Source organism: Solanum stenotomum, chromosome 7 (genome assembly GCF_019186545.1).
Source record: "Solanum stenotomum isolate F172 chromosome 7, ASM1918654v1, whole genome shotgun sequence".
Taxonomy (NCBI): Eukaryota; Viridiplantae; Streptophyta; class Magnoliopsida; order Solanales; family Solanaceae; genus Solanum; species Solanum stenotomum.
The window spans coordinates 23,564,078-23,581,117 of NC_064288.1; the positions used below are offsets into that span (position 1 = coordinate 23,564,078).

General features: G+C 35.6%; 1 protein-coding gene across 1 annotated transcript; it reads left to right on the forward strand.

The window, feature by feature from the left end:
* The first annotated feature begins 285 nt into the window (after window positions 1-285).
* LOC125869760 (uncharacterized) lies at window positions 286-12,356 on the forward strand. The gene is made up of 5 exons (XM_049550199.1): window positions 286-555; window positions 848-1,070; window positions 1,114-1,177; window positions 11,625-11,904; window positions 12,039-12,356. Exons 1-5 carry the CDS (start codon window positions 286-288, stop codon window positions 12,354-12,356), a joined length of 1,155 nt encoding a protein of 384 aa, XP_049406156.1.
* The last annotated feature ends 4,684 nt before the right edge of the window (window positions 12,357-17,040 follow it).

Consider the following 17,040-nt stretch of genomic DNA (forward strand, 5'->3'; position numbering starts at 1 on the left):
CTTGTATGGGGCCTCTTGGGGTCTTGTACGCCATGTTATACCTAGGGGCTACCTTGGGTCGTGAAATTTTTTGTAATTAGAGAACAAAGTTTAGAAAGTTCTTAGGAAGTCTCATAAGCCACGTCAAGTAGAGTCTTGTTCATTAGTATGAAATGCGCCACATTTAATAATGAGAAGCTATAAGATGTTTAGGAAACTCCACTTCTTTCATTACTATAAAGTCGTGCGATAGATTTTAAATCTATAATGTCTCTTTCCTAATCCTTATCAGATGCTCTACAGAATATGACTAGACGAAGGGAACATGCAAGAACAAATAGGGAAGAAAATGCAAATCAAGAAGCTCCTCCTCAAGATCCTCAAGTTTCGGTCGATCCTTTGACTGGGCAAGTCACTAATGCAAAGTTTAGGGGTATGTTTCAGGTGCTAGTTCAAGTCGTGACAGCCCAAGCTAGTAGGGAGGTTGTGGCTCCTCTGTACCCAAATTTGGGTACAACGACAACTATAGTGAGAGACTTCACTAGATTGAATCCTCTGGAGTGTCATGGTTTTAAGGTTTAGGAAGACCCTCAAGAGTTCATTGATGATGTTTACAAGGTGTTCATGATCATGGGAGTGACACGATCGAAAAGGTGAAATTGGCCACTTACCAACTTAAGGGTGTTGCCCAAATATGGTTCAACCAACGGTAAGAAGGGAGAACAGTTGATGCGGGTCCTCTTGATTGGGAAAAGTTCAAAGTTTCTTTCCTTAGTAGGTTATTTCCCTTGAAGATGAAAGAGTCAAAGGTTCTTTATTCATCAACCTTTGTCAAGGAAATATGAGTGTGAAGTAATATGCTTTGAAGTTCACACAATTATCTCGATATGCCCCTACTATGATTGCCGATCCTAGGGCAAGGATTAATAAGTTTGTTTCAGGTGTTTCCGGGATGGGATTTAAGGAATGTAGTACCGCTATGCTTATCAATGATAGGGACATTTCTCGTCTCATGGTCCACACTCAAAAAATTGAAGAGGAGAAACTTAAGGAAACGTCTAGGGAGGTAAAAATGGCTAGGACTGGTGATGGTAACTTCTTACATTCAAGGTCCAATGGACATGGTTGTTCTAGGTTCCGATAACGGGTTTCCAGAGAAGGTTCATCCAATGCTCCTGCCAAGTTTAACAAGGATAGGGTATCTAACCCTAAGCCTCAAGAGTAAATGGTAGTGGATCTTTATTACCTACTTGTGCTAACTATGGAAAGAAGCATGAAGGTAGATGTCTTGCGGGTTCCAGTGCTTGATTTGGTGGTGGTAAGATAGACCATAAGATAAGGGATCACCCCTCAATTGCAAAGAATGAGGGAGACATTCATCGACGAGCTCAACCTAATCCTTCATCCAATCCTAGTGTAAGTCAGAAGAAAAATAAATTTTATGCACTTCAGACTCGTGTTGAACAAGAGGGTTCTCCCGATGTGGTTATCGGTATATTGAAAGTCTTAAAACTTGATGTTTATGCCTTACTTGACCCCGGTGCTACCTTGTCATTTGTGATGCCATATGTGGCTATGAGGTTTTATATTCTTCTGGATGTGTTGTTTGATCATTTTTTTGTCTCTACTCTTGTTGACTTTGTTATGGCTTAGAGGGTCTACATAAAGTGTCCCATCTCCTTGTCTGATAAAGTAACTTATGTTGACCTTGTAGAGCTTGATATGCAAGATTTTGATGTTATTTTTTTGTGTGGATTGGCTACAATCATGTTATACTTCTATTGATTATAGAACTCATGTAGTCAAGTTTCAGTTTCCAAATTAACCTATCTTAGAGTGGAAAGGGGGAAATTCTATGGCAAAGGGTAACATTGTCTCTTGTCTTAAAGCTAGAAAGATGATTTCGAAGGGTTGCATTTACCATGTAGTTAGGGTGAGATGTATAGATTTCGAGATCCATACTCTTGAGTCGATCCCCATTGTTAATGAGTTTCCAAAAGTGTTCCTGATGATTTACCCAGTATTCCTCCCAAAAGGGAAATAAACTTTGGTATTGACCTTCTCCCAGATACACAACCTCTCTCTATTCCACCTTATTGTATGGCTCTGACAAAAATGAAAGACTTAAAAGAGCAATTGAATGATTTTTTAGAAAAAGGTTTCATCCGACCAAGTATCTCTCCATGGGGTGCTCCAGTTTCTTTTGTTTGAAAGAAAGATGGTTTGCTTCGTATGTTTATTAACTACCAGCAATTGAGCAAGGTTACCATTAAGAATAAGTATCCTCTTCGAAAGATAGATGATTTGTTTAACAAACTTCAAGGAGCAAGCCACTTCTCTAGGATCGACCTCAGGTCGGGTTACCACCAATTGAGAGTAAAGGGAGATTACATTTTGAAGACAACTTTTTGAACTAGGTATGGTCATTATGATTTTTTAGTGATGTCAGTTTGGTTGACTAATGCTCTGGAGACATTTATGGATTTGATTAATAGAGTTTTTACCTTAACATGTTTGTGATTGTGTTCATTGACGATATATTTGTCGATTCGAAGAATGAAGATAAGCATACCGATCATTTGTGGATTGTGTTGCAAGTCCTCAAGGACTAATAACTCTTTGCAATGTTTAGCAAATGTTAGTTTTTTCCATGGTCCATGGGTTTTTTTTGGAATATCAATTTTGGTAAGGTTAATAAGGTAGATCTTAAGAAGAGGGATGCGGTGAAGAGTTGGCCTAGACCTCTATCCCCTTCAGATATTAGAAGTTTCATGGATTTAGCTGGTTACTATAAAAGGTTTGTTGAAGCATTTTCTTTAATTGCTTCTCCATTGATGTCATCGACTCAAAAGAAGGTTAAGTTCATGTGATTTGAAGCGTGTGAAAAGAGTTTTCAAGAATTGAAAGATAGACTTACTTTGCTCTTGTTTTGACATTAGTGGAAGGGACTGATAGTTTTTTTTTTTATTTTGATTCCTTAAGAATTGGGATAGGGTTTGTCCTTATGCAAAATTGAAAGTTATGTCCTATGCTTCAAGGCAACTTAAGATTCATGAGAATAATTATCCTACCCATTACCTAGAACTAGCGGTTGTTGTTTTTGCCTTAAAATTTTGAACGCATTATTTGTATGGTGTTCATATAGATGTCTTTACCAACCACAAGAGTTTTCAATATGTGTTTAACCAGAAGGAACTAAATCTCCGCCAAAGGATATGTCTTCAATTATTGGAAGATTATGACATTAAAGATCTCTATCTCCTGGGTAAAATGAATACGGTGGCGGATGCTCTTAGTCAATTGCCGATGGGCAGTGTTGCTCATATTTAGGATAATAAGAAATAGTTAGTTCGAGATATTCATAGATTGGCCCGGCTAGGTGTTTGATTAGTTGACTCTACCAAGGGTGGTGTTATGGTTCACAATGGTTCAAAATCTTCTTTTGGGACTAATGTGAATGCAAAACAAGGTCTTGATTCGACTTTGGTTTAATTGAAGCAAGCAATGCTTAAAAAGTTTGTTTAGGATTTCTCCCAATAGGGAGATAGTATTTGATACCAATGTTGTTTGTGTGTTCCTAATGTAGATGACTTGATGGAATAAATCTTGTTAGAAGCCCATGGTTCTCGATATTCGATTCACCCGGGAGCCACCAATATGTACCGTGACTTGCGCAAGGTTTATTGGTGGAATGGGATGAAAAAGGATGTTGCGGAATTTTTGGCTAAGTGTCCTAATTGTCAACAAGTGAAAGTTGAGCATGAAAAGCAGGAGGTTTATCTCAAGACATTAGCATTCTTACTTGGAAGTGGGAAGATTTGAACATTTACTTCATTTTTGGTTTGTCTTGCACCCGGTGGCAACATGATTCGATTTGGGTTATTGTAGACCGAATAATGAAATTGGCTTATTTTACCCTTCACCAAAATCCCTATATAAGTACTTTTACCCCCATATTTCCCCATTGAGATCATTCTCAGAAATTCCTAAAAGAAGAACAAGTCTTCCCCTCAAATAATTCTCTCTATAGAAGTTAAAGAAGAAAACTAGGGTTTTCAAGTCAAGTCTCCAATTCCATTAGTGAAGTCAAGCTTCTGGCATTAAGGTATGATAGTTTTATTCCATGGAGCCCTTTCCTCCATGGAGTTCCTAAATTCTCCAATTTACAAACCTAGAATTCCCAATTGAGTTAGGGTTTACTTCCATATCATGGGTTCTTTTCAATGTTGATTTACTTATTTGATTTATGAACTTTTATGCATGAATTGATATAATTTCATGATTTTAAGAGGAATCCCTATGAACCTATGTCTAAATCATATTTTCTAGATATTGATGATTGGTAGTGTGTTTTGAACTATGAAAAATGAATTTTGGAATTATGCATGTTCTTGTGAAATTAATGAGATATGATGTAGATTGCTTTGAGAGAAAAAACATATATGCTGTTGTTGTGGTTAATTGTTGTGAGAGGGCTGCTCACATAACTATCTCATGCATGAAAGTGAAAGTTTTTCTCACATAAAAGATTCTAAGATTGGAAGGTCTTCTCACCTAAAATAAATCAAGCTTAAGGAGCTATTCTAAGAACGAGGCAAGCAGCGATTACCCATGACCTCTAATGCAAGGCAAGAGGCGATTACCCTTGTCACAATATTTAAGGACAAGAGACGATTACCCAAGAACCATAAAGAAATTATGAAAAAGAATAATAGGTATTTTATAGGAGTTATGCTTAGCACCGAGTGGACAAGTGGCGATTAACCATGACCTATAAACTATGTGCAAACAAAGGACTGTCTAGATAGAGATACGTTAGTGGATCCACATAAGCTATAATTTCATGGTCTTACCTTGGCAAGTAGGACATCCCTTTTTCGATGTAGGAGACACTGTATTCCATGTTGATAGCTCACATTGTCTCACATGTCGGTTAAAGGTAAATCTCCCACAATAGCGAACCAAAGTTACTTCAAGAAGTATCCCATATGTGTTTAATATGATATCTTTTTGCATTGACCATGTTTTATGAGTTATGTCTTCTAACCCTTTTATGTCATGTTTTATCTTGATCATTGCATACCATGAAAGATATCCCTTTTTAAGCATATTTTCAAATGTTTTATGCATGTCTATCATACAAGGTACATATATTTACTAACACATACCCTTGAATAAATTTCCCAAAATAGGATCCGACCTTATAGATTCGCACTTTCGTGGCTAGGGATCTCATATAGAAGATTGAAGATTGGTGAGTCCTTATCACCGGATGACCGAGCTTGATTTCCTTTTTGTCTTTACTCTAAGTTTATGAACTTGATGTATGGGCTACGTCCCAATCAATCTTCAGTACTAGATGGTTTTGAGACAATGTTTAGACTTCCGCTTTTCTCTATAAAACTCTGTTGTGTTGAAACTCTAGTTTAAATCCCGCATATTCTAGTTTCTTGTATGATGAATGCTAAGTGGCTTGTATAGGGCCTCTCGGGGTCTTGTATGACATGTTACACCTAGGGGCTACCTTGGGTTGTGACAAAATGGTTTTGAGAATTAAGCATATATGTTGTTGTGCTTGTTATTGTTGCTAAAGGTTTTTAGACATAAAAGGATTCTAATGTTGAAATGTCTTCCAACCTAAAATGAATCAAAGTTATGAGCTATTCTAGGAATGAGACAAGCGGCGATTACTCATGCCCTCTAAGAATGAGGAAAGTGGCTAGGGATTTCTCAAATATTGCCTAACCTTGAGAAACTATTTTTAATGATTTATTGTTTACTCGTATATTTAAGTATGCATGTTTTAAATAAGTCAAATTTATTTTCATAAAGGCACTTGACTAAAAATGTTACTCTATTTTGTCCAATTATTATTTCATCTAATACACTTATTATAACATACAAATAAATCACATTTTTAGTTCATGTATTGGCTTTTCGAAAAATGGGTCTAATTTATTTTACTTCAATACCAAGAAAAAATGGCTAAATTTACCTCATCATTTTATTAACCTAAATTGACGTAATACTATTTATTCAGTTTACTTAAATTAATTTATAAATATTCTTATATACCATCTACTAAAATTTAAATCCTAAATTATTTTATTATATGGTACTACCCTTAAATTACTTATAATATGTCTTTTAAGTTACAATCATACTTGCGTCATAATTTTAATCAAGTCTAACTTAGCAACGATAAATGCTTGTTATATTTTTCAAATTTTAAGTGTGTCATTGATTCCAAAATAAATGTTGTTTCCTAAATTTTTTTGCACTTTTTAGCTTTAATTAATAAACCTATGTTTGGCCGGTAAGCGTGTTTAATGAATTTGAAAGGATGCTTAACCCCTTCCCTTTAGGATAACTAGAACCCACACCTAGAATTACATAAGTTTAGTAGACCATTAATTGAAATTAATTTTACTATTACTTAGTTAAATATTTAGGTGTCCTAATTAATCTTTAAAAAATAATTAGGTGACGACTCCTTAATTTAATTATTTAGGAATCACTCATACATTGTACGCTATTTGAGCGAGTTAAAATGGGGTATAACAGCTTGGCAACTCCACTGGGGACCTTTAAGTTCTAAACCATAACAAACTTAGGTTAATAATTAATTTTTTTATATTTGTTTGTTTTATTTTAATCGCTTGATTTTTCAAAAAATAATTTTCATGTGATATTCTAAGTTTCTTATTTGTTATTACTTCATATAACTTATTTATTTGTTTTTGCTTTATATTTACTCTTTATTTTTTATTTTTTTTATGTAAAATGTTTATTTGTTATTGCTTTATATAAATTGTCATTCTGTTCATAATTTCTTCAATTCTTGAAAACTCACACTATCACACGTACACACGAGGTGTGTTTTGCACGCCCACAAATTTCTTTCAAAATTTTAAAATTTAGAAGAGTTAGCATATGCATGGGGTGTACAAATTTTTTTTGTGTGACAACATAGTTTTCTCACTCGAGTTGTCAACTTGGGAACCTTGTGTTTAGTAAACCCAATCTTAATTTACCTAGGTTAGAGCTAAACTAACACCTTTTAAGGTACATGCATCATGCAAATTTAAGAGGCTTGATATCCTTGGTGTATTAAGTTCGTTAGTTAACTCTATTATAACACCTCGATATTAGCAAGGCTAGGAAAGGGACCAAGCAGGCAGTCACCAGCAAAAAATTGGGCCACAAGACCCTCCACGGAGCCCTTGACGGGTCGTGAAGTGGACCAAGATTCGTTATGGTGCTCGTGAAGAGCTTCCAGAACCTGTCCAAGAATTTCCCCTCCCATAAATCCCTAAACAACCAGTGGTAAGCATCATAGACCATTAAGGTTGTTGTGAAGAGGGTCAGAGCAATAGGAGTTCTCCTCTAGCCACTAGTCAAGGACCACAACTGCCATGACGGCTTGTGGAGTCCTAGATGATCCGTGAAGGGGGATGTGTCAGATTTAAATCATAATATTTTTCTGATTACTCTATCCTAATACTATGTTGTTTTACCCTTACCTATATTAGTGTTTTTTACAGCCAAATTTCCCTAATTGAAATCATTCTCTCCAATTCTTAAAATAAGAACAAGTCTTCCTCTCCAAAATATTTCTCTCTCTAGAAAGCTTGAAGAAGAAGGAATCAACCTAGGGTTTCTAGCCAAGCCTCAAATTCCACCGTTGAAGGCAAGATTTTGAAATTGAGGTATGATAGTTTTCATCCATGGAGCCCTTTCCTCCATGGAGTTCTCAAATACTCCAATTTAAAAAGTTAGAAATCCCCAATCGAAGTAGCATTTTTCTTCCATGTCATAGGTTCCTTCCAATGTTAATTTATTTGATTGATTTATGAACTTTTAGGCATGAGTTTATATAATTTCATGATTTTAAGATGAATCCCCATGAACCCATGCTTAACCCATGTTTTCTAGATATTGATGATTGAAAGTTGGGTTTTGAACTATGAAAATTAATGAGATGTTATGTAAATGTCTTGGAGACTGAAGTATATATGTTATTCTTATTACAAATTGTTGTGGGAGGATTTCTCACAGATTTAACTCATGCATCCATGTGAAAGGTTTTCTCATATAAAGGATTCTAAGGTTGAAAGGTCTTCTCACCTAAAAAGAATCAAAGTTAAGGAGATATTCTAAGAATTCAGGCATAGGACAATTACCCATTAATAAACACTCAACTACACCTCATCCAATACTAGGTATAGGCAATCGTAATATAGTATAAAACCCAACAAATGAGTTGGGGTTGAACTCACAGTGAGCGGTACAAGTTTGAATTCAGTACGAAGTTATAAAGGTGGTCTAATCGGTTATAGATATAGAAATTATCGAATTCAATTAGATAATTAGAATGGGTGAGACGAATGTCAAATGGAGGAAATTGATTTGTCGGAAATGAAAATTATTTTCCCCACACTAAGTTTGTGAATAAGTTAACAACTACAAAAATTAGAAAAACGGGGAGTAATCAAGTAAATAAGGGGTACTTAGGGATGTGATTGATTAATTACCAATTTCACTAAATGGGTGATTAGCAATTACTAAAATTTGTTGAATTTTAGTAGGTAGGCTAGACTTTAGTTGCAATGGCTTTCTCTTGAATAACTATTACGATTCAAGCGAGTTCTCTCGAACCTCGACAAGCATACACTATAAACAACCCAATATACCTCAATTTACCTACTCTCTCGACCTAGATAGGCTGTATCAAGTGTAGAATTCACTCTTTCAAGCTAAACCCACCATAACCCAATCACTACAAATGCTGATTTATAACCTTGACTTTACACCTCATCCTTAAGCAAGCTTAAAATACTAAATTAGAATTGCAATCTTCACTATAATTCATAAATTGAACCTTAGCTATAAATAAAACCCAATTTAAAACAACAATAAAATCAATAATCACTAACACCCATAAGCTAATTAAGACAATTAATCACATAATCACACCTCCAATAATGGGGGTTTCAGGGACACATCATAAAAAGTAAGAAATCAATACCAATTACATTCTCCATAGATGGGTATTGATCTCGAAATCCCTGCAATGATTAAATGTAGCTTCTAATTCCAAAACCCAATTTAAAAATTACTCAAAAAATCTTCAAAACTAAGCCAGAACAATGTTTTCGTTCAATCTATGAGTTTTAAACAATGATAGGATGATTTGATCTTTTCTTAAAAGTCAATTCATACATTCTAAAAATTTTGCCAACGGGGTCTTTCGGCAATATAAGTCGAGTGTCGCCAAACAAGTCGACGACACGCAAAACGCTTCTTACCATCACAGTTTGGTATTTAATTATTACCATTTTGATGTTGTATTATTAGGCGGTCGAGGTCAGGATCGCCAATCTGATTGGCAGTGCTTCCTTTGTCCTTTCTGATCGTCGTTTCTTCTTACATGTTCACCAACAATTCTATAATATTAGGTGATTTCAGCCTCCTTCCCTGATCAAATCAGTGTGTTGATGATGGGTATGTTACCTTTCCCAATTTCTCATCTTAAAGAGTTGGCACTGTGTAAAGTTTGGCAAGCTAAAGAGCCACTTGGTGGTTCATCGAGTGATCTTGGCGATCACCAGGATTGCCTTTCTTCAACTTCTTTAGCTTTTTCCCTCCTTTTTCCGTGGTACTGTCCTTGCCTTGCTCCTTAGCCTTCATTGCTAAAAATCAACATTTTAACATTAATGTAGAGAGTAAATAAGGCATTGAGGACAATAAAAATATGAAAACAAAGCCCTAAATGAGTTGAAAAATTTGAGTCATCACCCATGACCACTAATTAAAGACAAGAGGTTATTAACCATGTCATATGATGTAAGGACAAGAGGAGATTACCCAAGTCCCTTAAAGAAAAGATGAATTAGACTAATGAACATTCTAAGGGAGCTATGCTTAGCACCGAGTAGACAAGTAACGATTACCCATGTGCCATAAACTATGTGAAAACATAGAATTGTCTAAATAGACATTAGCTAGTGGATCCACCTAAACTAGAAGTTCATGCTCTTACCTTGGCAAGTAGGACACCCTTTTAGATATTGGAGACACTGGAATCCATGCTAATAGCTCACATGGTTTTACATGTCGGTTAAAGGTAGTTCTCCCACATTAATGAATCAAGGTTACTTCATAAGTATCTCACATATGTTTTAAGACAATGTCTACCTGCATTTACCATGTTCTATGACTTATGTTTTCTAACTCTTTTATATCATGTTTTAACTTGGTTATTACATATAACAAAAATGTCCCTTTATCATGATTTTTACCCTTCGTGTATAGCTATCTTACTTAGTACATATTTGTACTAAGCCATACTCTATACAACATTTCCCTAGATTTAGGGACCGACCTTACAGAATCTCACTTCCATGGCTAGGGATCTCATATAGAAACTTGAAGATTGGTGAGTCTTTATATTCTGAGGACCGAACTTCATTTCCCTTTTGTCTTTGCTTTCAGTTTTGAAACTTGATGTACGGGCTACGTCTCAATCATTTCTTATATACTAGATGTCTTTGAGACAATGTTTAGACTTCCGCTTCTCTTATTAAAACTTTTATATGTTGAAACTGTCTTTTAAATCTCTTATATTCCAATATCTTGTATGAATAAAGCTAAGTGGCTTGTATGGGGCCTCTCGGGGTCATATAGGCCATATTACGCCTATTGGGTACATTGGGTCATGACAATCTTTGTATTCCGAGCACCATGTTTAGAAAGATCCTAGGAAAGTCTCGTAAGCCACATCGAGTAGTGTCTTGTTCATTAGTCTGAAGCGAACCAATTTTATGTATAAGAGGATATAAGATTTTCAGGAAACTCCACTTCTTTTGGTACTCTAAAGTCATTCAATAGTGTTTAACTCTATAATGTCTATCTCTTAATGCTTATCCAATGCTCTATAGAAATGGCCACTCGGAGGTCATATACTAGAAGGAATGCAGGAGAAAATATGAATCAAGAGCCTCCTCCTCAAGCTCCTCAAGTTTCGGTCGACCCTTTGACCGAGCGAGTGGCTAACGTAGATTTTAGAAATGCTTTAAAGTGTTGGCTTAATCCATGATGGGTCAAGGCAATCGGGACATTGTGGTCCCTGTGAACCCAAATGTGGGTATGGTGGCAACTAGAGTGAGAGCCTTCACTAAAATGAATCCATTGGAGTTTATGGTTCAAGAGTTTAGGAAGACCACCAAGAGTTTATTGATGAAGTGTATAAGGTTTTGATGATCATGAGAGTGACACCGTTTGAAAGAGGGGATGTTTCTCAAGTTTGGTTCAACCAATGGAAAGAAGGGTGGTGGATGATGCATGTCCTCTCAATTGGAAAAAGTTCAAACTTGCCATCCTTGATTAGTTTTTCCCCTTGAGATGAGGGAGGCAAAAGTGTTTGAATTCATCAACCTTTGTCGAGGAAATATGAGTGTGAAGGAATATGCGTTGAAGTTCAGACAATTATCTTGATATGCTTCTACTATGGTTGCCGATCCTAGGATAATGATGACCAATTTCATTTCGGGAGAGTCCAAGATGGTGGTTAAAGAATGTCATACCGCTATGCTTATCAATGATATGGACATTTTTTTTCATGGTTCATTCTCAACAAATTGAAGCGGAAAACTTAAGGAAGGGTCTAGGGAGGGAAAGAGGGCTAATACCGGTGATGGTAACTTCTCACACTCAAGGTCAAGTGGACATGGTCGTTCTATGTTCCGACAAAGGTTTTGCGGCCAAGGTTCATCTAATGCTCCTACTAAGTTAAACAAAAATAGGGTTTCTAACCATAAGCCTCATAGAGGAAACGGTAGTGGATCTTCATTGCCTACTTCTGGTAAGTGTCGAAAGAAGCATGAGGGTATATGTCTAGCGGGTTCTAATGCTTATTTTTTTGTGGTAAGATGGACGACAAGATAAGATATTATCCCTCAGTTGCTAAAAACAAGGAAGATAATCATCGACGGGATCAATTGAATCCTTCATCCAGTTTTAGTGGGAGTTAGAAGCAAATTAGATTCTATGTACACCAGATTGGTCATAAGAAAAAAGGTTCACCCGATGTGGTTACTAGTATGTTGAAAGTCTTCCAGCTTGATGTGAATGCTTTACTCGACACTGTTGCTACCTTGTCTTTTGTGACACCATATGTGGCTATGATGTTTGATATTCTTCTGGATGTTTTGTTAGATCCATTTTATGTGTCTACTCCTGTTGGTGATTCTATTATGGCTAAGAGGGTCTATAGAATGTGTCTCATATCCTTGTCCCATATGCTTGATTTTGATGTTATCCTTGTTATGGATTGGTTGCATCCATATATGCTTCTATTGATAGAAGAACTGGTGTAGTCAAGTTTCAATTTACCAATTAACCCATCCTAGAGTGGAAAGGCAGAAATTATATGCCTAAGGGTCAGTTTGTTTCTTGTCATAAAGCTAGAAAAATTATTTCTAAAGGTTGCATTTACCATCTAGTTATGGTCAGAGATATAGATTATGAGACCCCTACTATTGTGGCAGTCCCCGTTGTGAATGAGTTTCCAGAAGTGTGTCTGGTATTCCTTTCGAAAGGGAAATAGACTTCGATATTAACCTTCTCCAAGATACGCAACTTATCTCTTTTCCTCCTTATTGTATGGCTTCGGGAAAACTTAAGGAAGTAAATGAGTAATTGTAAGATTTATTGGATAAGGGTTTCATCTGACCAAGTATAACTCCATGGGGTGCTCTAGTCTTGTTTGTTAGAAAGAAAGTAGGTTCGCTTCATATGTGTATTGACTAACGACATTTAAATAAGGTTACCTCTAAGAACAAATTTCCCCTCCCGAGGATAGATGGTTTGTTTTACCAACTTCAAATGGACGATTTACTTCTCTAAGATTGACCTCCAGTCGGGTTATCACAAATTGAGGTTGAAGGAAAATGACATTCCGAAGACGACTCTCTGAACTAGGTATGGCCATTATTAGATTATATTGACCTCCAGTCGGGTTATCACAAATTGAGGTCGAAGGAAAATGACATTCCGAAGATGACTCTCTGAACTAGGTATGGCCATTATTAGTTTATAATCATGTCGTTTGACTTAAACAATTTTAATACCCCGGATCCGAAAGAGGGAAAAAAGGCAAAATTCAGGAACTAGCAGTGCCAGCCACAGAGGCCAACCATGACCCATGGGTAGAATCACGGACTGTAGCGTATGGTCACTCCCATGACCATTAGAGGATCAGGACCAGAACCTCACTAATGGATCGTCAGTCAAAACACAGTTCGTGGTTCATTTGCTCGAAAAATAGTTTCTTACCACGAACGACAGTCGTGCAAGCCGGCCCGTCGTTCGTACCATGGACAGTCGTCAGTGGTCTGTCGGTGGTGGGCTGGAAGTTATTTTATCTCTATACTACATCATTTTACCCTTTCTAAGGCCCCTATATAATTGTTTTCAACCCCCAAATTAGCCCATTCACTTTAATCTCTCCAACTTCACCAAAAAGAAGAACTCTCCAATAATTCTCTCTCTAGAAAGCTTCAAGAAGAAGAAGTCAACCTAAGGTTTCAAGTCAACTCTCAATTCCTCCGTTGAAGATTAGCAATTGGCTTCAAGGTATGATAGTTTTCATCCATGGATTTCTTTTATTCATGGAGTTCCCAAATTCCTCTATTTTCAAAGATAGAATTCCCCAATCTAGCTAGGGTTTTCTTAAATGTTCATGGGATCTTTTGATTATTAATTTAAATGATTGAATTATAATCTCTTATGCATGAATTGATGAAATACTATGATTTTATGATGATTTCCCCCATGAACCCATGTAATCCCTATCATTTCAGGTTATGATCATATGAGGTGGGATTTTGACTATGAAGGAAGAGTTTTTTTGAAATTAAGATTGTATTAATAGATTTACATGAATTTATGATTAAATCCATATCTAACCCATGTTTTCTAACTTTGATGATTGAAAGTGGGTTTTGAATCTTGAAAGGTAAATTATAGAATTATGCATTTTTTTATGAAATTTATGCAAATGTTTTAAGGATGCTTTGAGAGTAAAGTATCAGCGATGATGTTGTTGTGTTATTGAAAGGATATACTCATAAACACATAAAATGATGATGTGAAAGGTTTTCTTACATAGTAAGGATTCTAAGGTTGAAAGGTCTTCTCACCTAATTGAATCAAAGATTAAGAGCTATCCAAATGAAACCTAGTTTGGATTGGTTATTGAATGATACCTTTCCATGGATGATGACTTAGCTTGGATTTGCAAGATGAAGTGCTCTTCCATGGATAATAAAGTAAGAAATGACTCTTCCATGGGATTTATGCTTAACACCCAGAGGATATTGAGATGGAAGCTCTTTCGTTAGTAGAGGTCGGGTTTTTAGTAGCAATCTCTTTATCCCTTAACTATGTGCCCCCATAGGATGATTGTCTAGATAGACATTAGCTAGTAGACCCACCTAAGATAGAAATTATGGTCCTTACCTTAGAAAGTAGGACAACCTGTTTTATCAAAAAATAGAAATAAAAGAGTAATTATTTTCAAAAATCAACTTAACTTGAGTTTTAAAGAAAAACTGATTTTCAAAGAGAGTCGCTACTTAATTTTTTAAAGAAATTAAGAAAACTTAAGATTTTCAAATATTTAAACATATTTAAAATCATTTGAAATCCAAAGAGGGTTCGGAGTTCAATTTACATTTCAAGAAGGTGTCAGGCCCTCGAAATGTCCGCTAACGTGCAGTTGACCAACGACTTGACTAAAGGTTTTGACTAACTTTGAAAATTAATAAAGTACTAAAAATCCATTTTTTTTAGAAAGAAATAAAACTAAGGGGTTTTTTAGGAAAAAGTAACTCATGTGTGACACAAGTAATAAATAAAACTAAAAAATAACTAAAGTATAATTTTTTTAATTTAAGCATAAAAATGAAGAAATGACTTTCTTTTAGAAATTTAATTAAATAAAAAACCAAGCAAAAGCAAACATAAGAGAGAGAAAAAATTAGAGTTAATATACAAGTAAACAATAAATAGAGAGAAGAATAAGATCAATTTTGGGCCTTTTGGGCCCAACCTGTCCTAAACTAAATAATGGGCCAGCTGTAAGTTCAGCCCATTTAGTTACTTCTTCAATCTGCCATTGCTGCAAAGGGCTTGGGCTTTAGGCCCACTTTTCACACTCAAATGAAAGGATATACACAAAGTGTATACATGATGTATATACTATGTATACGACTTGTTTTTGGACTATCAAACCTGTATTTCGATTTGAATTACGCATTTCTGCATTTTCAACCTCCCTTTCAGTATTTTGAACCTGTATATAGTGTTTTCATCTGTATACCATTGTATACATAAGTTATATGAGTGTATACAGGCTGTATCTCAGCCTATTTTTAGCTTTTCGAAACTATATTTCAACTTCAGTGTTCTGTATTTCAGCTTCAAATATTTTGTGTCAGCTTCCGAAGCTCAAACAATTACAGGGCTGACTCGATATAGAGATTTGAGCTTCCATGGCTCAACTCAAAAATGCAAAGGGGAAGTCCCCAAGGAACTCGGGAAGGCAGCCCCACAAACAACAAATATAGAAGAGAAAATGAATTAGGGAAGCTGCTAAAATCAAATAGGATTTAAATACATTTAACGAGCACTTCTTGGCTGAATTAAAACATGAAAATAAAAGGAGTTGTAAACAGTGAAACATTACTACAACTAATGAAAAATTAGAGTCTTTAGGAGACACTCAAGAGTGATGCCAAACAATACAATAACGCACCGTGAAAAGGAAATTTTCTTTGCCAGCAACTTGCACGAAACACACATAACATAATTATTTCATGTAAATAATAAGCTCAAATTAGCATGATTCCCTAAACAGTTACATCTCGTCAAAGAAGCATAGTTTGGCTCCAAATTAATCAACCTAATTCATGCTTTGTTTGGACTAACTAAGTTATGAAATAACAGAATGTTCTAAATAGCATCGGCTTCAACATGATGAATTAAATAAGCCTTTTCAGGACCTTTTCGACAATAAGCAAATCGAAAGAGAGAGGTGAAGACTTCCTCATTATAAACAAAACCAAATATCTATTCTAAACAAAAAAAAGCATATTCTGGAAAAGAAAAGACATACCTTAATACTTAGATACAATTCTTAGGGAAATTTTAACAAAAGAAACAATCAAGATTTCAAGACATTAGTTAATCTAGCTAAAAAAAAATTACTCAAAATAAACAAAACAAGAACATTTCTCTTCATTGAGAGGTAAAAGGGTGTAAAGCAAAACACATTCTCATTCTCAAACAAAGCAACAACCAACGGTGAGAGATTAGGCCATTGTACCATCAAATTAGTTATTGCACTATCTTAATTTTCACATTACAACACTAACAGAGTTCAAATGGAAAGAAATAGATATAGATATACAATTGCTTCACCAAACAAGGAACTAATTAACTACAATAAAAATGAAAAGAAGGAGTTACCTTTTTTGGAGCAGCGAGACCGGAACTCGAAACTTTGAAGGACTTCCACCACTCTGAGCTGATTTCAAAAATTTCAGTGAGTGAGGAATGAAAAAGAGAAAACCGAGACTCCCAACTCTGAGTCCTTGCTGTATGTTTTTAGCCAATTTGTATATGTTGTTTCTTATGACTTTCTCACTCTCTTCCCCTTTACTTTTTAACTCTATTTCTCCAACCCTAAATTGAAGGTAAAGAGGGCCTTTATATAGAGGAAATTAGGTCGAATTTAGCGGGGAAATGAGTGACAAATTTCAAATTATTTTGAAGAGATAAAGTTGGCAACAAATTCTTGTACAAATCTTCAACGGAATGAAAATTGTAGCCTTTTGATCTTGAGCGAAAGACGTTCGAGGCAAGGAGATGGAGACACCTAGATTATTCCCAAATATTTTCCCTACTGAAAGATAAGACAAGGGGAGAGAGACGTGGCTTGATTCAAATTTTGTTCGATGGCTTTCGATTTATCGCTGGGTTCGCGAGTTTTTGTTGCTG